Source organism: Lissotriton helveticus, chromosome 1_1, assembly GCF_964261635.1.
Source record: "Lissotriton helveticus chromosome 1_1, aLisHel1.1, whole genome shotgun sequence".
NCBI classification, from domain to species: domain Eukaryota; kingdom Metazoa; phylum Chordata; class Amphibia; order Caudata; family Salamandridae; genus Lissotriton; species Lissotriton helveticus.
The window spans coordinates 633412562-633437246 of NC_136057.1; the positions used below are offsets into that span (position 1 = coordinate 633412562).

At 45.5% G+C, this 24685-nt stretch overlaps 1 protein-coding gene across 1 annotated transcript in view; it reads left to right on the top strand.

The window, feature by feature from the left end:
- DHTKD1 (dehydrogenase E1 and transketolase domain containing 1) overlaps positions 1–24685 on the top strand; it is a 1484612-nt gene that overhangs the window by 118361 nt on the left and 1341566 nt on the right. The window contains exon 2 of the mRNA XM_078674167.1: positions 21471–21626. Within this exon, the coding sequence (XP_078530293.1) occupies positions 21471–21626 (156 nt within the window). The remainder of the gene's footprint in view (positions 1–21470; positions 21627–24685) is intronic.

The following is a 24685-nucleotide window of genomic DNA, read 5'->3' on the forward strand; positions in this document are numbered from 1 at the left end:
GATTTTGCCTAGCCATCGTCTTAATTACTGCAGATAGCCTGAGAAAGTTTGCAATCTATAGTTTATTTAGTGTGAGGTCATGAAGATCCCCAAGAACTTAACTTTGTATTTTGCCCCTTGTAATTGGGAGATCAAGCCAACTTGAGACTTTACTGCTAGTTCTAAGCCTACGCCCAACATTTCAATTTTTTCCAAGATCATCCTAAATCTGGAGATTTCTTGACGGTCCTGAGTAATTTCCAGAGCTGCCTCAAAGGAGGACACCGCTTCAACACAGTTAATAAAATATCATCAATGTTATGATTTTACTTACTAAAGGGCATCCCTTTTATCTTACTCTTTATTCCTAGCAGCCAGGGGTTCTGCCACCTAGAGAATTAAAAGTGGAGAGAGAGAGGACACCGCTAGCTTGTGCCCCTCTAAAGTTGAAATGGTCTGATTTAGGCTCTTTGACCACCACTCTCGCAGTGGGTGTTTGGTAGGCTTCCATTATCAATGTTTTCATTTTGGCCATTGACCAATTATATCAAGTATTCAACTGAGAAATTACCAATTTAGTCTTCAAGTGCTTTTTCTGCATCCAATGATAATATTGCTATGGGTATTTTCCTTTAGGCTGCTTTCTCAGTTAGATGCACAACCCTCCTTATGTTATCAAATGTTTTTCACCTGGGGGATAAACCCAGATTGGTCTGGTTGAATAAGGTTAGGAGTGTGAGGCGCAAAACTTTTCGCCAGCACCTTAGTAAAAATCTTAGCATTTGAATTTAGCACAGTTCTTGGTCTATAGAAGGTACAGAAGTCCCTGGGTCACGCTGGTTTATGGATGAATGTAAGATTGACTTCTACCATTTTAGTTTAGCACGTGTTCACTGATCTAGGTACCAGCTCTTCCTGAAAAGATATCTAGAAAAGGTTTGTTAGGCCATCAGGTCCTGGGGTCTTATTAAGACTTGGGTACCACTTCCATAATAGTAATTAGGATTCTAATGCTTCTCTTATGAAGGCTTTAAGCCAGGGTAAGCATAACCGCTGAGAGGAATACCTGCAATTTAACTGGATCAGTGCCTTCCTCCTTGTTAAGGTTTTCATAACAATCTCCAAAGGCTTGACTCAGCCACTCCCGTGCATGTTACCTCTCTGGTCTTTAATGTTTGGTATTCTGTTTTTTGCAGAGGCTGCTTTAAGTTGTGTAGCCAAGATGATGTCTACTCTATTAACCTTCTTATAAAACCTTTAGCCCTTTTAGAAGGGTTTTTTCAAATTTTCTCTCAGGTTAACTCACCTCTCCCTCGGGAGATGTCTCTTAAAATCTTTGGTGAGCCAGATTCTGCATGGCTTTTGTCAGCAGATTTTAAGTCCTTCACCAGTCGGTGCTTAGTCAGAAACCAGTTGTATAGTGTGCAGGTAGCAATATACCTTCCCATAATTACTACTTTAAAATGCATTCTAAAGGGTGCTCAACGCTACTGCTGATATGTTTTCTAGAACATGACCTGAGAATAGCCTTTCAAGACCTCCTGGCACTTTCACCTTAGAAAGGCCCACTCAAGAAAACTAGGAAACAGATCAATACCACCCTCATATCTTTGGTTTACTAAGCTAATCTCAGCACCAAAAGAACACGTAATCGGAGTTTCAAAGATAGGTCACACTCTAATACATACTTTGAACAATGGAGCTACTGTTCAGTATAATCTGCTATTCTCGTCTTTACTAGGAAGAAGCCTGATAAGCTCCCACCAAGTGAAGGCTGAATGCGCCTCTGGTTAGTCTTCAGCAAATGTAGATTGAGTGATTCTGCATGCCGGGTCTCCTCTCACTCTCCTTGCATGAAGTTCTAGCTAACTACGGTAACTCACTCTACATAGGAATCACATCATACCTCCTCAAAAGACTGTGAACTATACAGAACTCAGTGGCCAGAATCATCCTAGACCTCTGCAAACAGACCCACATTATCCCTCCACCTCAAGAAGCACCACTGGCTCCCCATTCAGAAGAGATGGCAATTCAAGATGTTGTTCCACATCTTCAAAGCCCTCTACAACCAGGACCAGTGTACGTCAACCACCAACTGAAATTCCACCGTCTCTCCAGACACCTGCGCTTCGCCTCCCTCTGCCTCGCCACACCCTGCATCCGCCGCAGCAACAGTGGAGGACGCTCCTCCTCCTACCTCGCTGTGAAGTCCTGGACCGGCCTCCCACTTCACCTACGGACCTCATCATTACTGCTCGAATTCAGGAAAGGACTCAAGACCTGGATGTTCAACAGGCCCTCTGCAGCAGTATTCTTAGTTTCTGGTGATTAGCAGCACAGTACAAATCCAGATTGATTGATTGATTGAATAAACAGCACCAATTATGAGTTTTCCCCCCAAAATGGGGCATAACGCCAAATGCACCAAAATCCTCATGTCCTGGTATTTTCCGGGCCTTTTTATCCATTTAAATTCAGGCAGGTTTGACATGCTGAAATGTAACAAGAGATGCTGATTTATATCACACCCAGAACCTACCAGGGCCCTATGATATGTAGGTTGCACTCTCTGTGCTGCTGCACACTTGTAATGAGGTGTGCTGGGTACAAACCGGGAGAGTGCACCTGATCATAGATGATGGTCTGTGTACAAACCGGGACAGTGCACCGGATCATAGATGATGGTCTGGGTACAAACCGGGACAGTGCACCTAATCATAGATGATGGTCTGGGTACAAACCGGGACAGTGCACCTGATCATAGATGATGGTCTGGGTACAAACCGGGACAGTGCACCTGATCATAGATGATGGTCTGGGTACAAACTGGGACAGTGCACCTGATCATAGATGATGGTCTGGATACAAACCGGGACAGTGCACTTGATCATAGATGAAGGTCTGGGTACAAACCAGTATCAAAGTTTCCCTCATAGACCATAATATTTACATCTAATAATTCCTTTACATAATTACAAATTCAATTCAAAAAGTACACCCCTAAACAATTCAGTTTATCTCAAAATATCTTTTTCATTATATCAACAGATTTGTCATTATAAAATATTTTTTGTTTTTATCTTTTTTTTATCACATCAATTCATCAATTTACAAAAATGAAGGCTTCAGTCCTACAATACATATGTTCATTGATACATATACTTCTTTTAAGCCATGATAATCATAAAATAGACAAATATAAAAACATATATTACTACACCCCCCTGGATCTCTTCATTCACACACATTTATACCAACTATCATACCACTACTTTCACTCTCAAAACATCAAATGCAAATTATATCCCAACATGGTACTCAAGAAGTCTCGATAACAATGTATGAGACTCAGCACTAGTATAATTTCTGCGGAGGCGTCACGGGGAGACTGACATACAGGCAACGATCATCTAGAGGAAAAGGTACTGCATAAGCATCATTATTATTGGACCACAACAAGTCGCTATGAAAATACTTACGTGATAGACTTGACCCATTGGAATTGATAAGGACGTTATTACAGTTCCTCAGGACGATATATTTACTGAGCCCTTAGAGTATTGAAATAGGACAGTTGGCTATGGAAATTATGCGTACCTGATGCCTTTGTGGGAAGTATGAATAAGATCTCCCTACTCTTTAAACGGACAACTCTGACTATTAGAAAATATCTACACCATTAGGACGTTGGTGGATGAGACTTACATGTCCCCTGGAATCTACAAGTGTTATATCTAACAAGGTCCTGAAGAAGGTGGTTTTCCAACATCTTTTAATCCACCGAAACGCGCGTAGACCAATCTAGTGCTGAGTCTCATACATTGTTATCGAGACTTCTTGAGTACCATGTTGGGATATAATTTGCATTTGATGTTTTGAGAGTGAAAGTAGTGGTATGATAGTTGATATAAATGGGTGTGAGTGAAGTGATCCATGGGGGTGTAGTAATATATGTTTTTATATTTGTCTATTTTATGATTATCATGGCTTTAAAGAAGTATATGTATCAATGAACATATGTATTGTAGGACTGAAGCCTTCATTTTTGTAAATTGATGAATTGATGTGATGAAAAAAAGATAAAAACAAAAAATATTTTATAATGACAAATCTGTTGATATAATTAAAAAGATATTTTGAGATGAACTGAATTGTTTAGGGGTGTACTTTTTGAATTGAATTTGTAATTATGTAAAGGAATTATTAGATGTAAATATTATGGTCTATGAGGGAAACTTTGATACTGTTGTATGTTCCTTCTCCTCTTTTCCCTGACCACATTGGTTCTATAGAGGTGGTCCCCAAATTTTGCATCTGGGTACAAACCAGGACATTGCACCTGATCATAGATGAAGGTCTGGGTACAAACCGGGACAGTGCACCTGATCATAGATGATGGTCTGTCTTCAGGGCAGTTGTAAGCTGGCGCCTGCGAGCGGGTGCAGTGAATGATTGCTCCCTCCTGCAGGGGCATGTGCTTAGGCCATCCTCTGGGATAGCAGTTACTGTGGCTCTGAGTCAGTCTTCAACCTGATGGTCTCTTTGCCTCTCAGTGGCGTCACTAGGGTTGGTGTCACCCAGTGCGGGTAATTCATGGTGTCACCCCCTCACGACTGTACCTATGGAAGGTAAGTTCTTTTCTTAGGCATTGGCTCCCCTTTCCTATCGATACAGTGGCGAACCAGAGCACAAGCAGCTGTTGTTCGCAGCAATTGTGTTTTTTTCAGCAAATGTTTGATGCAAATGTGTCTTTGCATCAAAAATATACGTGATGGTACATTTTGCACTAAAAAATTTCATATACATAATTACGTCGAATTTTCTAAGATTTGGCAGAATTTCGCACACCCTTAGTAAAGAGTTTAGGGTCCCCAGGGGTCCGTCATCCGGGCCCTTCTCTCCACAAAAGACCTGAGTGCCCCCTGTCTTTGCACACAGGCTTCCTGTCCCAGCAGCCCCTCCCTCTGCCTTGGACTTGCGGGGGACGAATCCCCTCTGCTCAGCACCATCAGCTCAAATGGCCCCTCTGCACAGGCCGGTCTTAGCTCGCAGATGCACATCTCTATGCTCCGGACCTGCAGAGGTCAAAGGTTTCCAGCTTCTGAGCCCTGGGTGGTCCGGGCCAACGGGCCACAGAGGTCTAGTTCCAGACCCGCGCTAAGGGCCCGACAGCCCCGGACAGCACCTCCTCCATCCAGGGTCTCTCACGGGCTTTATTTTCAGGGTAGCACAAAGTATGCAAATATAATTGTATAGCAGGGGGTACATAATCGGTAAAATGGCGCCTCAAATAAATTGCGATTCAATTACAGGTGGCTACAGCAATGACAGCACAGAATAGCCAGCATGGTCCACCAAACGAGAGAAGTAACCAACAATTTCATCAAAGCACTTGTGTATGTCCCGGCCACTAATCATACATAAAAGACAGCCCTTGAATTCACTCACACAACAGGATAAAGAGTCTATAAGCCCAACCAAAACACTCACAAGTACTCGAAGGCAGCAACAGCTAAAATTATGAAACGCACCATAAACAAGATGAATAATGTGACATTTGCTGGTAAGGGAGATGCAGGTGAAATGCGCTTTCACGTACCACAGACACGACCCACAAGGAGGCATCCCTGGGACCCTGCAAACCACCCACACTGGAAGGGTGGTTTGCCACAATGACGTGTCCCTCTGTAGTGCCAGGTTGAGCCAGAGTCTGTGGTTCAGGAGGGAGGTCTCGCTGCCTGCCTCAGTGACTGTCGTAGTGCCAGACTGCCCTGTATTGCCAGCAGGCGCCTCGTGCTTCCCCTCCCCAGCCCCAAACCCCCCCCCCCCCCCCCCCCCCACACAGACATTAGGAACCCGCCATCCAAAATACTTCTCTATCCACTCATGGAAGCTGTGGTCTGAACAGCTACAGAAAATGTGTAAGCACTCTCATTGTTGTCACGTCGGCAAGGAACAGGCACAGGAGGCTGGAAAAGCGGAGGGCAGCAGGAGGCAGGCATGCCGAGGACAGCCACTTGCTAGCAGCGGGAGCCCTCAGCGAGGGCGAGCAAGGGTGAGGCGTAAGGAGTGAGGAGGAAGCTGGGTAGGGGAGTCACTGGCAGGCGCGGTGCGTCCATTGGGGCGTAGCCCCACTAAGCCCCATGGACCTACCGCGTCGTCACTAGAAGCCAAATACAAATATTTTAAAAAATCGCTCTATCTGCCGGCCGGGAAACCGGGAGACACCCGACTTTCCTGAAGTGCGCAGGGTGGGGGGGGGGGGGGAGGATGGGCCTGCTGCGCAAGTGTATTTTTGGGCACAAACATGCCCGCGCATGCGCAGATCGTTTTACTGTGAATTCCCCCTTAGAGAGAGGACCAGGGGGCGGGCCGCAGCCCCCAGGGTTACACAGGGCGACTGGGCGAGGAGTCATGGTGCCCCCCCAGCCAATCCTGGCGCTGCATACAGCGCCAGGATTGACTGGTCAATACATAGCCCGGGTACCTAACCCCTGACGGTTAGCGCGGCCGACTTTGGTGCTGGGAAACCAGGTTTGAGCCTCTTATCGAACCATAAAAATGTATACATGACTTACTTTGGTGTTAAATAAATAGATATTTTAAAAAACAAATAAAAATTATGTTCCGACTAAGGTGTGAAATTGGTGTCGAATAAATACATGTTTTAAAAACAATTAATATTAATCATGTATCATTGGTGCTGGAGTACAAGGTTCGAGACTGGTATTGAACACTGACAAGCTGTGTGCAAGTTATATGGTCATAAAAATACATGAATGATGGATGATGGATGGGTGTGTGGAAAAGTAAATTTTGCCATGTTCTGTGTCCCTACGTGTCCTCCATCTTATGTTATGTGTGCATGATTAAATATGCATATGTATCCCCCATGTTTGATTAAAGACGCAATTACAGTTGTGTCCATCACTAGTATGCCAGTTTCCAGTTCTCGTGAATACTACGAATATCAGGCCTATGTAAAGTTGCGTTGCCACGTTTCTCAGTGTGCACGTTATTTCATTGTAAAGTCCCCGTTTCTAGGCCTCAAAAGGGCCCGGACACCAGATTCAGCTCCTGTCTTCTGAGTCCTCGCTGAGGAGCGATACAGCCCCCACCTGTATCCTCGACCTTTCACTTACTTCCTGCCTCACAGTGCCCGGCTCAGCCTGGCTCTGCCTACGAGTCTGCCAAGAGTATGTTATGATTCTAGTTATCAGTCCAGCCCTCCTTCTCTGCATTCCTAAGCTACTGAATCTCATCAATAGTTTCCGTCATTGTCTAGCCTTTACGTCTCCATGTAAGAGAAATACTGCATTTAATGGTCATTTAATATTCCTCAACACGCACTACATGTAGAATAATGCATGCACCATTCTTAGAGTCTGTTAGCCTTTACCCCGATAACTTTTGGATTCTATCAACATGTTCTCTAAACATCAGATACTAGATACTGTTTAGGTACATGTCGCCCTGACTCTCCAGACTTCAGTCTCTGCTCCTAGCACAGAGTTCATAGCCCCCAGCTTCTCCTAGTAACACGTCATTGTCAGTTTGCGCGCACCATTAGGTTAGAGGTCCCGGCTCCTTAGGTAGCCCCCTCCATGTTTCCGCCCCATTTATGACATATTCTGTTACGTTTACATCACATGTCTATGTATACGCCCCTGTTACACCCATTTTCACCCTTATCTTTCACGACTGCTATTGACCACACCCACTGCTCCGCCTACTGTAATTCATTGTAATGTAACTGTTTTAGTATATATATTTGTGCACTGTTATTAAATGTTACGCCGATTCTGATCCTGCCCCCGGCAGCGCTGCCATCCTGTTCCCGTGCAGGTTGTCCTGTTCCTGTCCTTTATGCTGTATTAAACCTGCAAACTCCTACTACCTCGAATCTTGACTCTTATTTATTGAGCTATCTGTTATTGCTATGTCCAGACAAACCTAGATCCGGTATTATTTATTTATATACCACATAATGGCGCCCGAACAGGGACTTGCCCTTTCCCCACGCGCCGGTGAAGCCACGCCGGCCCCCTGACCCTCTGCAGCCGTGACGGAACCATACCGTGCACGTGCAGATATTTCTGCTTCAAGTATCCCTCAGGCCCACGGAGGAGACGGAGGTGGCGGTCCAGCATCCAGACGAGGCGGTGGAGGAACGCGGCGAGTCCCGACCAGAGCCCAAGCCGAGAGTCCAAGGTCCGAGGTATCCGGAGGCCCACCCGTAACAGAAGTCCGAAGTTCGTCCGTCCGGCGTCGAAGCAGTCCAGTCCAGTCCGAGGCCTTCCGTTCTTGCTGCCCGGTGAGTACCATTGCTGGGGTAGTATCTAGACAGGGTCAATCTAATTGACTCTGGTCCGTGGGTTGGTGGTACACAGACCCAAAACGAAGTGTCCACTTCGGTGGATGCGGGTCCTGACGTGTCTCTTTATGAGACCGGTAAGTTTCGTACTGTTTTAGCAGTGCATCTAGTTTCTGTTCTAGTCAGTTCTGTTCTCGAGAAAATTCATGTATTCTGTTTTCAGTATTCCAGGTAGTATTCTGTTCGAACTGTTATTTTAAATGTTTTTCATGTATTGTAATGTCGTGGTGTGAAAGTGGTGTAGTTATCGTGTTCGTTGTGTATTGTATTGTGTCTAGATTACAGTTCAGTCAAGCCTTTATTCTCGAAATTACGTCAGTTAAAAACCAGAAAAGGTCTGCTAGAAGCAGCAGTTCCTGTCCCGCCTAGGGACAGTCCAGGTCATTTTATGTATCAAAAGCATGGCATAAGTGCCATATTATATCTAGATTTATGGGTAGAGTATACCAAAGAGTTAGAGGAAAAGTATAGATGGCCCGTATCAGGTACGTGGGATGCCGAGTGCATCATGCGAGTAGAAGAAGCATTATGGAAAAAGAAAGCCAGACAGTCACAGAAAGATGCCATCGAGTTATGGCGCAAAGAATCTCATAAAAGAACCGAAAAAGAAATCAGAAAGTCAGAACTAAGTAGAGAATCCTTAGAACGAGCCCAAGAAAGGGAATTAATCGAGATAGGTGAACGAGTCAAAACCGAACAGTCAGACAGACAGAGGAATGCCCTTATTAAGGGTATGTATCCTCTTCTTGCCGAGGGCTTGCCAAAAGCGATCCCGGAGGCACCCAGTAATTTTCCGCCACCATTGGTTCCGACCAAGCTACGTCACAAACCGACCGCAGCTGATATTTTCATCTCGTCCTATTTGGACGACACAGTCCCAGAATATGCAAATCCTGTTCCGCCAGTCCCTGTAAATCAGGCAATTCCTGCTCCCCCAGACACCGGGGCACCTTTTGCAGTACCTGCTACGGTACCCCCGGTCCAGCCTACATTACAACTTCCCGCCACTCTGCCAATACGAAGAATGTCAGTCGACGATTCCAGTTTAGGGGCCGCAGGAGGAGGTCCTCCTGGTACCCCACCACCGCACCAACGTAGAACGTTGGCCGAGTTACATGAATGTGCGTTACAGCGTACGCCCAAATATAAGTCCGTTGCAGAAATCCGACGAGCTCTCACGGAATGCCGCTATGATCCAGTGGCAGGTGATGATAGTACTGTAATATATTCCATCCGTGTAAGACGGGTGACCGGGTATTTGGACACCCTACCAGATATGAAAGGAGATCTAGACAGAATATATCGTTTCATCCGTACAGGGGATGATCCAGAAAGTATTGGCGAAGCCATGTCTCAAAGGAAAGCTGAGATCCAGCTCATGTTATTAAAGTTTCTGATTAATTGTCTAATAAGAGAACAAGATTCCCCGACTAAAGATCCGGCCGAAATGAAAATCCTGACAAGGTGGAGTGATAATATAGCCGAGGGTAAACACAAGACTATCAGTAGTATAGAGAGTATGTACTCGAAAATTCGTAAGGAAATACTAAAGTTACACGAACAACGTAAAGCAGCACAAGTAAGCGAGAAAGAAAATGACTCTACCGAAGAGGTAGACGACGAGAATCCCACTAGAATAGCGTATGTAGGAAAATCTAGATTTCCAGATCGCCATTTGCACCTAGAACACAAGTCAGTTTTACATCATCCAGCACCAGAACAAGGTTCTCTGGAACAAGTATTTCAAGCTACCGATCACATTCTGAAATCACGAATCGGTTACAGTGAGTTAAGTACTATGCATGAACAAGAACTAGCCCGATCAGCAGTCCGATGGATTACTGACTCTACCACTTTTCCAGACGAAATAGTGGCACAAATGTTTCTGAAATTGCCCCCAGCCGAGCAACGACTGGTGGGTATGTATATGATCCAGCACCTCATTACTCTGTATGAGGGTCAACATTCTGATCCAGGTCCGTTACACGATGTCCTGAACGAGTTACTCCAGTATAGATGGAAAGGTTTAGGTACCGATTTAATTAGTGTCATTCTAGAACAGCGCCACAAATATAGAACGTTTTTGAACCCGCATTTTGTTCATGTCTCACCTCCAGAAAGTAAACCGTTTTACATAGACAGACAGAATCCGTTACGAGAAGTACACCCAGTTAGGACAACAGATGGTGAAATGCAACGAGTGTTTGTTTACACTCCGATTACAAAGATGGAACTCTTAGAGATGAAGAAATTAATTCCCTGTCATGATAAAGATCCAGCAGGGTTCCACCGAGAATTAAAAGACATGCTCCATATGGGAGAATACACGTATCCAGATATCATTAAAATGCTAAAGGTCCTGTTGCCCGCAGGGGTATACGAAAAACTCAAGGAAAAAGATTGGGAGGTGGGAGAGAAAAAGATCGATTGGGCAGTCCTAGAAGCCGAAGATAAGATACGAGTACCAGGTACCGGTCTAGGAGAGAAATGTAAAGAATTACCAGAACTGTTAATACAAGTTTTGCCAAGATTATTAGCCACTAAAAAGGAAGACTGGGATGCAATCTCAGCCTGTAAACAGAAACAAGACGAAGACACTAGTGATTTTTATTCTAGATTCGAGAAATGCTTTAGTGTTAACAGTGGCCTCAAGACAAGTAGCGAGTCATACCCTCATCTTTTTGTTACTAAATTAGTCGAGAATTCAAGTCCACAAGTTAAGAATCGAGTTTTGAAAGTCGAAAGTACCTGGCAAGCTAATACTCCGTCCCAGATGTTACAGATGCTTCAATACCACCAGAATAGAATCAGAGAAGAGCAAGATCATGAAAGGAAACGTATGAAAGACACGAAAATGAAAGTACTGGTTGCACAATCGATTCCACAAGACAGTCAGAAGAGGGGTACGAATCAAGCCAGTCATCCTGCAGTTCCCGTTAAAGGGACCTGCAATTATTGTAAACAGCCAGGTCATTATATAAACGAGTGTGCAGTTCTGAAACACAACATAGCTACTGGTAAGACTAAAGAAAGACCACGTCCGCCTAGACAAGAACAAGTTTCACAGACTTCTCAGCCACAGAATGCACAACAGACAGTTCCAGCACCGCAGCCTATTGCTGCAACACAGCATGTTACACAGCAGATGTACCAGTATGCACAGTCCGAGTATCCAGAGTATCAGCCATATTCATGAAACAGCCTAGAGAGGGAGGTAGGCTTGCCTCTCATCGAGATACCTGTAGATCAAGAGGGTCCCTATGTTCACAGTCAAGTATTAGGGAAAGACAGAAAGTTTTTGATTGATACAGGGGCAAGTAGGACCACCATCAGTCACGCCGAAGTTCCAGGGGCTCCGCTCTCAGGCTCTAGAAATGTTTCCCTTGGATTTTCAGGAAAGCCTATTGTAAACGAGATATCAAAGCCAGTTACTCTAGAAGTAGGTCCATTGTCCCGCACTACTGATCTGTTACTTACGAAATCATGTCCAGAAAATTTGTTAGGTATTAAAACACTGAAAGAATTAGGTGCAGTTATTTGCTGTTCCCCAGAGGGAATACGACTGTTCCTACGTGACTTCAAGGGTCACTATGTATTACGAGATTTTGATCCGAGATTGTCTAATGTTCCGCAGCATCTATGGGCACAAGGTCCAACTGATGTTGACTTCATGCAAATCACACCCCATCGTGTGACTCTCAAGCCAGGTGTAGTGTTACCACAAATCAGACAGTACAGATTGCCACCTGAGGCTGTAGCAGCCTTATCCAAAATTATTGACGAGCTCATCGCTCAAGGAGTAGTTGTAGAAACTGACTCCAATGTATGTAATTCTCCGATCATTCCAGTCATGAAACGTACTGATCCAAATGCACCCCCAGTATATCGATTGGTGATTGACCTCCGAGAGCTTAACAAATGTATTATTCCCCAGTACCCAGTTGTCCCAGATATCTCTTCCCTATTGACAGCCATTGATTCTGAAGCCTCATTTTTTTCAGTCATAGACCTCAAGAACGCATTTTTTAGTGTCCCCATTCATCCAGACAGCCAGTTCCTTTTCGGATTTTGTTTAAATGGAAGGAGCTATATGTTCACACGCGCTCCTCAAGGTTTCACAGAAAGTCCAAGTATTTACAGTCAAGCACTTAAGAGACAACTAGACAATATTCACATGCCAACTGACACTGCCCTGCACCAATATGTCGATGATCTACTGATCACAGCCCGTTCTGAACGTGCTTGCGAGCGAGCATCCCTTACAGTCTTGTATTTCCTAGCCGAGATGGGGCACAAGGTGTCCCCTTCTAAGCTTCAATTCTGTGTCCAGCAAGTGATCTATTTAGGCCACTTACTGTCCAAGAGGGGTAGGCAGTTGACACCTGACCGTATCCAGTTAATAGCGAGTCTTCCTCAGCCCAAGACCCAGAAGGAGGTACGTGCTTTTATCGGCCTCACTTCTTACTGCAGACAATGGATTCCTCAGTATGCATTTCTAGCTAAACCACTGATACAGTTAACGACACAGGAGGCAGCCGTATCGACTGTCCTCCCTTGGACATCTGAACATACACTTAGTTTCAATGAATTAAAGAAAGCCCTATGCCAAGCTCCAGTTCTAGCTACACCGAACTACAGTAAGCCTTTTACACTTTTTGTCACTGAACGCGAAGGTACAGCATTATCTGTTCTTACACAAGATCAAGCAGGACAATACAAGCCCTGTGCTTATTTTTCGAGCACATTAGATCCTGTAGCCCAGGCTCTGCCTGCGTGCCTCAAGTCAGTTGCAGCCACAGCACTAGCTATCAGACAAAGTGATTCCATAGTATTAGGACATTCCTTGACAGTACAAGTCCCACACTCCGTGGAAGTTCTTTTAAACCGAACACAGACTCAGCACTTGACAATTGCACGTTTAACAGGTTATGAATTGACACTGTTCCAGCCACACATAGAAATCAGACGCTGCAACGTTCTAAATCCTGCAACACTGTTACCGTCAGTTAATTCAAATCCTGCCACACACGACTGTGTGGAAGTAGTTAACACTATGACTAAGCCAAGACAAGACTTGACAGATATTCCATTACCAGATCCCGACCTGACACTTTATGTGGATGGTTCATGTATGAGAACAAGTACAGGAGAACTAGTAGCCGCGTATGCAGTGACTACTGACACTGAAGTTATAGAAACACACCGTATTGACACCTTGTCTGCTCAAGCAGCAGAGCTAGTTGCTCTGACTCAAGCCTGCATACACGCTAAAAACCTGAAAGTTAATGTTTACACAGATTCACGTTATGCATTCGGAGTCGTACACGACTTTGGAGTGCTCTGGCAGGAGAGAGGTTTCATGACTTCTCATGGAACCAAGATTCAGCATGGTCTCCTTATTCAAGCTCTGTTAGATGCCATACATTTACCGACATCTATTGCCGTCATGAAATGCAAAGCACATACGAAAGTTACTGACACTATTTCTCAAGGTAATGATCTAGCAGATCGCACAGCCAAGCTTACAGCACAGACACCAGACATTCCAGTTAATAAGACACCGACATACACTCCAGATCTGACTACCTGTATGACAGTTAAGGACCCCACTCAAGATGTCATAGATATCCAGTTACATGCTACTCCCGAGGAAATCAAGAAATGGTCCGAACAAGGAGGGGTCCAGACAGATCAGGGATGGGTAACGAAGGGAAAAGCCACATGGTTTCTCCCCGACTCTATGGTTCAAGTCATTATCAATACCGCACATAGTCCAGCACATTTAGGAGAAAAAGCTATGTTAGATAGTATCCAGACCATTTGGTTCAACAAGCATTTACGAGCTGCAGCCAAGCAGAAAGTCCGTACCTGTATGATATGTTGTCAGTTTAATCCAGGTAAAAGTGTCCCGGTGGAACAAGGTGGATTCCAGCCCCCTGACCACCCTTTTGAAGTCCTCCAGATGGATTATATTCAGATGGAGCGATGTCGAGGTTTCAAGTATGTCCTTGTAGTTGTATGCGCTTTGTCCAGGTGGACAGAAGCATATCCAGTCCCAGATTACACAGCCGCGACCACTGCCAAGCAGTTGGTTCGTGAATTCTTCCCCCGTTATGGACTCCCTAGGGTCGTGTATTCAGACAACGGCCAGCCATTCTCATCTGAGCTCATGAAACATATTTCCCTGTTGTTAGGGTACCAGTGGAAGTTTCATTGTGTACGCCATCCAAAAGCAGCCGGTCTCGTAGAGAGACATAATCAGACCCTGAAAATCCGAATTGCAAAAGTATGTAAAGAGAAAGGTGTGGACTGGCTAGTAGCTCTGCCAGTTGCCTTGTTTTATATGCGCATGGTCGCACATTCCAGATCAGGTCTGTCCCCTTATGAGGTCGTATTCGGCCGCCCCCCTAATATGTGGGGTACACCTAGACCTCGAAGTATTACCGATGTTTCAAGTAATATGCTGACAGATTACCTAGCTTCCTTGATGTCTGCCCTCAACTCTTGTCGTTCACAGGTTGCTGCCGCCTTTCCAGACAATACCGAGGTGGCACCGCATGAAATCGTTCCCGGATCCATGGTTCTTGTCCGGAATTTTGATCGTTCAAGTCCGCTGGAGCCTCGCTGGAAGGAACCCCGACAGGTCCTCCTGGCCACCCGTACTGCCGTCAAGCTGGAAGGCAGGAAGGGCTGGGTCCACCTGTCACATGTGAAAAGATTTTTTGGACTAAAGCCTGTTTCAAAGAACATTTCCGAGGATTCTAAAGACTGCCAAAGTACTATTCTTAAGGACTGTCCCGCAAAAGACATTGCTACGAACCCTTCCCTGTTAGAGAAAACTCCGCAGCAGGAGTATAAGCTTAAACTAAGGTCTAGTAAAATAAGTCAGCCAGTTTGATTGTCTAAGTCCTCCCCTAGGTGAAACGGTTAGACCGGTTTCTGACATGTATATAATAGACCCCCACAAAGAGAGAGTTAGTGAGAACTCTAGAAGTTGCACTATTATTTTATGTTTTCTGCTATATTTCAGCATTATGATTTCCTGCACCAGTTATGCATTTTATTTGTATTTTTCAGTTTCTCATGTAAATAAGTCTGCTAATGTTACAGTAGAGCACACGTTTAGTGATCTGCCTCCTCATGAACTCTCATATCGTCTTGCTATGCGTAATAACTCCTTTATCCGCATGTTACATTATTCACACCAGACCAGCAATGCCACAAATTGTTGGGTGTGTGGTCGACTCCCCCCTTTCCAGACACCGAAGGGAGTTCTGCCACTCTTTCCTTATCCATTTTCACATAATGGTTCGTGTGGAGCATGGTCCACGTTAACGTCATCCTCAACAGATATGTCTTTTCTGAACAGTACATGTTTCCCAGACAAGCAAGGTCTTCCCCACAGAACAGGGTTAGATCTAGAAAATGAAGTTTATAATCTAGGTAATTATTCTTCGAATTTTATGGTCCTGAATGTTCAGTCTGATTCTACTCCAGACTTACCTGTTATGTCAGTATTACCAGTCAAAGGTGAATTATGTGTCCGAAATAATGGTTCCGTACATGTAGGCCATAGTGATTGTACTACTATTGTCAAGTATAGTGACAGTAGGAAATCTATTTTCAAAGCTTCACGTCATTCTTATTTTGTTTGTGGTCAGACCGCATATGTTCGTCTGCCCCTTGATTGGGAGGGTACATGTTACATTGCCTTCCTACTGCCACCAGTTTTCCTAGCCCCACCTGACTATCATAGGAATTCCCATCTAGTACATACTAGACACAAGAGAAATTTCCCGATTGTCGATTATACTGAAACTGCTCTAGAACAATACATAGATATCAATAAAGGTGTCTTCCCCTACTTAGGTACTGTTGTAAATAGTAAACTGATACGTAGATTAACCAGAACCCTTGAAGCAGTAGTGATCGAGACTACTTCTGCTCTAGGTAACTTAACCGAAGAGCAATCCTTTATGAGAATTGTCGTGCTCCAGAATCGTCTCGTCCTTGACGTCATACTGGCCGATAGGGGCGGGGCATGTAGAGTCATCGGATCTAGTTGCTGCATTTTCATTCCTAATAACGCACCGTCTGTTTATTCAGCTATTACCAGACTCCATAAAATTGCCCATATGTTACCCCAAGATCCAGGCACCTGGACAGGGTCCGGTTGGTTCTGAAATATAATTTCCGCCTGGGGATGGAAAGTATTGTCATTTCTGGGTATTGCAGTAGCGATCATATTTAGTTGCTGCCTCTGTTTACAATGTGGCCCTGCGATTTGCGGCATTTGTGCTACATCTTGTATTCCTAGTCCCAAGTCCCGTCCTAAATCCAGTTCCAAGAAAATTCGAGACGAGCAAATGATACTGTATGAAATGATAGATGGTATCATGAATATTGATGTTTCCTGATGGAAACGTAGTGACAAGGAGGGAATGTGGAAAAGTAAATTTTGCCATGTTCTGTGTCCCTACGTGTCCTCCATCTTATGTTATGTGTGCATGATTAAATATGCATATGTATCCCCCATGTTTGATTAAAGACGCAATTACAGTTGTGTCCATCACTAGTATGCCAGTTTCCAGTTCTCGTGAATACTACGAATATCAGGCCTATGTAAAGTTGCGTTGCCACGTTTCTCAGTGTGCACGTTATTTCATTGTAAAGTCCCCGTTTCTAGGCCTCAAAAGGGCCCGGACACCAGATTCAGCTCCTGTCTTCTGAGTCCTCGCTGAGGAGCGATACAGCCCCCACCTGTATCCTCGACCTTTCACTTACTTCCTGCCTCACAGTGCCCGGCTCAGCCTGGCTCTGCCTACGAGTCTGCCAAGAGTATGTTATGATTCTAGTTATCAGTCCAGCCCTCCTTCTCTGCATTCCTAAGCTACTGAATCGCATCAATAGTTTCCGTCATTGTCTAGCCTTTACGTCTCCATGTAAGAGAAATACTGCATTTAATGGTCATTTAATATTCCTCAACACGCACTACATGTAGAATAATGCATGCACCATTCTTAGAGTCTGTTAGCCTTTACCCCGATAACTTTTGGATTCTATCAACATGTTCTCTAAACATCAGATACTAGATACTGTTTAGGTACATGTCGCCCTGACTCTCCAGACTTCAGTCTCTGCTCCTAGCACAGAGTTCATAGCCCCCAGCTTCTCCTAGTAACACGTCATTGTCAGTTTGCGCGCACCATTAGGTTAGAGGTCCCGGCTCCTTAGGTAGCCCCCTCCATGTTTCCGCCCCATTTATGACATATTCTGTTACGTTTACATCACATGTCTATGTATACGCCCCTGTTACACCCATTTTCACCCTTATCTTTCGCGACTGCTATTGACCACACCCACTGCTCCGCCTACTGTAATTCATTGTAATGTAACTGTTTTAGTATATATATTTGTGCACTGTTATTAAATGTTACGCCGATTCTGATCCTGCCCCCGGCAGCGCTGCCATCCTGTTCCCGTGCAGGTTGTCCTGTTCCTGTCCTTTATGCTGTATTAAACCTGCAAACTCCTACTACCTCGAATCTTGACTCTTATTTATTGAGCTATCTGTTATTGCTATGTCCAGACAAACCTAGATCCGGTATTATTTATTTATATACCACAGGTGGATGCATGAATGGATGCAGGATGAATGATGGGTGGATGAATGGATGGGTGGATGCATGAACGAATGATGGATGCAGGATGGGTGGATGGGTAGATGAATGAATGATGGATGCAGGATGGATGCAGGGTGGATAGATGGATGGGTGCATGAATGAATGATGGATGGATGGATGGATGGGTGGATGCATGAATGGATGCAGGAATGGATGCAGGATGGATGGATGGATGGGTGGGGTGGATGCATGAATGAATGATGGATGCAGGATGGATGGGTGGATGGATGTGTGGATGCATGAATGAATGATGGATGCAGGATGGATGCAGGATGGATGGGTGGATGGATGGATGGATGCATGAATTAATGATGGATGCAGGATGGGTAGATGAATGAATGATGGATGCAGGGTGGATGGATGGATGGGTGCATGAATGAATGATGGATGCTGGATGGATGGGAGGATGCATGAATGGATGCAGGAATGGATGCAGGATGGATGATGGATGGGTGGATGGATGGGTGGATGCATGAATGAATGATGGATGCAGGATGGATGCAGGATGGATGGGTGGATGAATGAATGATGAATGATGGATGCAGGATGGATGGGTGGATGCATGAATGAATGATGGATGCAGGATGGGTGGATGGATGGATATGTGGATGCATGAATGAATGATGGATGCAGGATGGATGCAGGATGGATGGGTGGATGCATGAATGAATGATGGATGCAGGATAGATGCAGAATTGGTGGATGGATGGGTGGATGCATGCATGAATGAATGATGGATGCAGGATGGATGGGTGGGTGGATGAATGAATGATGGATGCAGGATGGATGGGTGGATGAATGAATGATGTATGGATGCAGGATGGGTGGGTGGGTGGATGGATGGGTGGATGCATGAATGATGTATGGATGGATGCAAGGTGGTTCGGGCTCGCTCGCTGCAATATGCAAATTAGTTTATGCCCCACCACTTTTAAATGTCACCAGCCGCCCCTGGGAGTCAGCGGGGGTCAGTGACCAAGTCACGAGTCACCCCTACCTTCAACCCACCCTAGCCCAACACAGTCCAATCTGCTCCCGTGCTCTCCCTCGACTAGACAATCTGATCGATCCTGTAGCTCCGAGGCCGTAACTGGAATCTATGAGTGTGTCTGCTGCTAGTCAGCAGCTGCCAAGAGTGGCACCAGGTGGACTGCGAAGGCGGCCAGGTCTAGCCTCGGGTGCAGCCTGCAGTTCACTTGGAGGCCCCACTCACCACTGCCCCAATCCTGCATTTGAACATCACCTCTCCCCACAGCTCTCACCAGTAGAGTCCAATGCAGCAAAATGTAACCCTGGGCTCGCAACTCGAGAACCTCTAGGGACCACTAGAGGGGCTTAAGTGGACTAAAGGGAGGGCTACTGCGACACAGCCACAAATACGCCCCCAACTATTTACAAGGCACAGGGTACACACACATCCGACAACCGCATTACTTCCGTGTCCTACTGCCCTTACAACAAGCTCCTACAGGGCAAAGGTTAGCCTGAAACCCAGCGGATCGGTGGAGCGGAAGACTCAGTTTACACAGTGTCACTCCGTCCCTCCCCCAATGCATGGGGGTGTAGCACGCTCACCCGAGCTCTAAATAAATACCCCGGGCCCTGCGATGTTGTGCTCGTTATTCGTCCCGCTCCTTTCAGACGCATCTACAGACCTTTCCCTGCCTGAAACTACCGTCAATAAAACAAATGCTGGTATTTCTGAAATCTGTAACCCACTGAGTCCCAACATCTGCGCACATTAGGAAATACATGTTTTCCTCAGATACGGTTTGCACTGGTTCAGCTGGGCTTCGAGGCCTGACCGTTCAGTATAATACCCTTACCCTGGCTGGGCTCCTGGCGCCGCCGTTCAGAGGACCTGCTGCTCGGCACTTGTTCACGTCCTGGTGCGGGTATTCACGGGACCTCCCCCAGCACTTCCTAGCGCGGGCACTCGGAGTCACAGCACATCAATGCACAGCAGAGCAGAGAGGAGTGAGTCCCGTTTCCAGGTAGGCTGGAGCGGACACGGTGGGAGCGGAATTCACACCGAGCAGCATGACCTGTGTCAGGCAGAGGCCTACTCCCGGGCCCGCCACTTCTGACTGACCTGAGGTCACATCTCCCCACCACGGCGCCACAGAGCCTGCAACGCAACGACTCTGCTGAAGGCAGGCCCCGCCCGAGTCTCCAGGCAACAGAGGGCATATTGTCAGATTGTAGCATGACACGGAGAGATTTATAACCGTTACTGAGCCAGCGCTGGCAAGTGAAGTCTGCGGCACACGCACAGGTGTCAGATGTGCCATAAATGCGTTAGCATCACTCCCTAACTTGGCAGGCCAGCACGGTGTCACCCCATGTGATGGTGTCACCCGGTGCTGTCCGCACCCCCCTAGTGACGCCACTCTGCGCCCACCGAAATTATGCTGTGTGTGCGCAGAGGCAAAGTGTTTTTGTTATTAATATGGGCCATGGGCTTGTGCTAATGGGGGAACACGCCTTTAGAATTGTGTGTCTGCTATGTAGGGACCAGCGTGATCTGTCTTACAGAACAGCTCTCACAAGCATCTGAGGCAGCCCTCTCTAATACGAAAGTACCACGGGGGGGAGGGGGGGGGGGCAGAAAGTATGCACTCTAACCTGCTGCTTCCCTCAGCACTTTATGTAATACGACCACTGGTGCAAAAAAAAATCGTAAATCCGATATGTGTTGTAAAGAACAGCAATTTTTTTACACTTCCTGATTATTAAAGCGCCACTGAGTAGAGCAACATAAACTGAAGACCGACACTTGTTCAACTAGTCCACTTTACCTTTAGGTCCCCAGCATCAGCCAGTCTTCTCAAACCAGACTGTCCTGTTCACCTTCTTTGACCGCCCCCTCTCTCCACCATTCTGTCACACCGCCGGCCTCTCACATATATTCCTAAAATGTCCATCAATCCTGTATGCATATCTACACATTCTAGGAATTAAAATGTTCAAGTAAGTACTTAATTTACTATTACTTTGGTATTGTAGATTTGTGGGTGTCGTACTACACACGGGCATTTGTGGACATCTTAGGGTAAATATAGTCTGTTTTCTGGGCAATACTTGTGCTCTGTGATGAAAGGAGACGGACAAGGAAGAAGCATTGGTATTAGTTTGGGCCTTAATGTATTCCCACAATAAATTAGAGCAGATGATTGTTCTTTTACTGTATCACGTTTATAGCTTCAGAGAACTGCTAAACATATGTATAAAGCTTCAATTACAGATTAATTCATTATCTGTTCTAATTGGAATTGAAAAAATGCTTTATAATTTTGGCGAAGAAACTGAGAACGGTCTTGTTATTTTCTGATAAACTGCTGAGTGACCTGACGAAAGAAAGCTGGACCTTTCATAAATTTACCCTTTTGCTTTATAGTGTGTGCCTGATCCAATTGAACTTTTTCTTTTAGTTGATCATGGTCTTGCTCGGCTAGTAACCGCATACCGTGAACATGGGCATAAGGCTGCAAAAATCAATCCACTCTTTGCTGGTCAAGCTGTGATCAATATGGTTCCTGAAGTTCAAGTTCTAACTGAAATTCTACAGGGACCTTTCAGGACCACAGGTTTGTTTCTTTTTCATTTGTCCATTTGTCTTCATAATTTTCTTGTTTTACATGTGCTTATTGTTTTTATTACATTAATAGAACTTTAGTTTTACAAATTAACATTCACATCCTGTAGACATGGAAAGTTTTGATTTTGTGAGCGATTATGGCCAGTAATTCCAACCGTTTAGTCCCTCACAACCTGTTATTATCAGCCTATTTTGTGCCTATACACATTGCTAAAATGAAAATATAAACAACATCCCTTAAAAGAAAACAATAACTCCTTCGTTCTATAATCAATCTGCTCCTTGTATTCCATTGCAGTGAATATTTACTTGCAACTATAGTAACCATAATGTTTTCGTAGTGATACATACAGCAGATATGCAATGTCCTAACAGTACAAATAGCAAGTGTAGGAAGGTAGGTTCCTTCTGGTATGGTTACCCCCACTTTTTTGCTGATGTCAGTGTGTTTTTTGACTAATCCGACAGGGTTCCTGCAAATCAGAACCCCAGTCACTGTGCTTCCTCCCTTAATTTGACATGGTAAGTACTTTGGTACCTCCACAATTGGCTACTGGTGTACCCTTTTAAGCCCTTAGTATATGGGACTTCGGTACCCAGGGCATAGGTACAAAAGGGGTCTCCCATGGGCTGCAGCATGTACTATGCCACCCATAAAAGACAGACCACTCAAACTGTGACTACAGGCCTGCCATTGCAGCCAGTGTAAGCTGGTGCTACCACCACTTATGACACAAAATTATTTATTTTATTTTATTTATTTGCAATTTATATTGCGCGACAAAACCCGAAGGTGTCAAGGCGCCTACCAAAACAGTTCAAAAAAGCAGGAACACAGCTACAGGTATGCCCGCACAAAGAGACGTGTTTTCAGAGCAGTTCTGAATGATTGAAGGGTGGGAAGGGACCTTAGTTCTAATGGGAGATCATTCCACCACTTCGGTGCCAGATTGGAAAAAGCTTTACCACCCCATCTGGTTCTCCGAATGCGAGGAACTGAGAGAAGGAGTCTGTTAGAGGAATGCAGGTTCCTACAAGGGTTGTAGCGAGACAGAATGGAACCAATTCCAGTCGGACTGCTTTTCGCTAAGGCCTTATAGACCGTACACATGGTCTTAAAGATTATCCGGTCCTCCACGGGAAGCCAGTGAAGCAGTTTTCTGGCGGAGGTAGCCGACGTGGTAAATCCAAAACGAACCTGGCCGCTGCGTTCTGGACCACCTGCAAGCGCTGCAGCAGACTTTTATTCAGTCCCGCATACAGCGCATTGTAGTAGTCCAGCCTAGAACCAAGAAGGGCAACAGAGAGTTGTTTCCTTGCCTGCTGTGAAAGGTAGTGCCTAATCTTCCTTAGTATGCGAATAATACCCCAACAGGTCGATACAGTTCTATTAACCTGTTGGCACATACTAAGGTAGGGATCAATCATGACCCCAAGATTTTTGGCAGAAGAGGTAGGAGCAGGACAAGCTCCCAATGAGTCTGGCCACCACTCGGCTGACCATATCTCCTCCTTTCCTCCGAACACCATCACCTCCGTCTTCTCCCCATTCAGTTTCAACGAATTATAAATCATCCATTGACCGACTGCCTCCATACAAGATCTAAAGTTCGAGGCAGTCGACGTAACTGACTGGGAGAGAGAGACGAGGATCTGCGTGTCATCCGCGTAAGAAACTACCTCCATCCCAAACGATCTAATTAGTCTGGCAAGGGGGGTCACATAAATGTTAAAGAGGGTCGGACTCAATGCCGACCCTTGAGGGACCCCACATTGCACAGACAGGGATGGAGATAGAAATTTGCCCAGCATCACTCTTTGCTCTCTTTGATCTAGGAAAGAGGTCAATAACCCCAGGGCCGCCCCCCGAACCCCGATCTCCCTCAGACGAGATATTAAGACCGAGGGAGAAAGGGTATCAAATGCAGCCGTGAGGTCTAAGAGGATCAGGAGGGAGGTCTGTCCCTCATCCACGCGCGTGCGGATATTATCCAGCACTATGGTGAGGGCAGACTCGGTGCTGTGTTCCCTCCTGAAACCATGCTGGGAAAGATCCAGGCAGCCCGAGCTTTCCACAAAGGTGGCCAGATGTTTGTTTAGATGAGTTTCTAACATCTTCGCCGGAGCCGGGAGCAGTGAGATGGGGCGGAAGTTCTTTAATACCCCAGGATCAAGAGAAGGCTTCTTGAGTAAAGGTTTTACTACTGCATTTTTCCACTGCTGGGGAAAAATGCCATCCTTTATAGCCCTGTTCATGATGTCAACAAGAGGGGGCAAGAGGGATTCTCTACACTGCTACACTGGATCTTGAGCGAACAGACATCTAACGGGGAGCCGGATTTGGTTTTATTGAGGAAGATCTCTAAATCCTGTAAGGAGAGAGGAGGGAAAGATTCCAGACCTCCCAACAAAGGTTTCTCCGAGACAACAGGGTCCAGGTCGGCGGGGGCTAGGGGCTCGATGGTAAGAGATCTCTGCAACTCCAAGGCGATATAGATGTCAGAGATTTTAGTCTGAAAGAAAGAGGCTATACTATCACAGAGCTCTTGAGATGCAGTGACGGGGTCCGGGGTCTGAAGGGTTGTAAGGGAATCCACTATCTTAAACAGCTCTCTAGGAGAAGAGAGTGAGGTAGTAAGGGCCGTAAAGTATTCCTGTTTTGTCCTGATCACTTCCAACTTATATTTCTTTATCAGGATCTTATGGGCTTCCCTATCCCTTAAGTCCCAGCTATGATGCCATAGACGCTCCCGTCTCCTAGCTTCCTGTCTAAGGAGTCTCAGGTGCTCCGAAAACCAAGGGGCTGATGGTCACAAATAAGTTCCTTTTATCTGAGCTCACCACACTTAAAAACTATAAGTCATCCCTAAGGTGGCCTTTCAATCCTAAAGGCAGGGTACTGGGTTATAAGTGTGAGGGTGCCCCTGCATGAGCAGGACACCCCTACAAACCCCAAAGTCGATTCGCCAGGCTTTGTAAGTGCGGTCAGCCATTTTAATACATATAGTGGCTATGCGTCAGTATGCGATGGCTAGCTATATAGTGGCT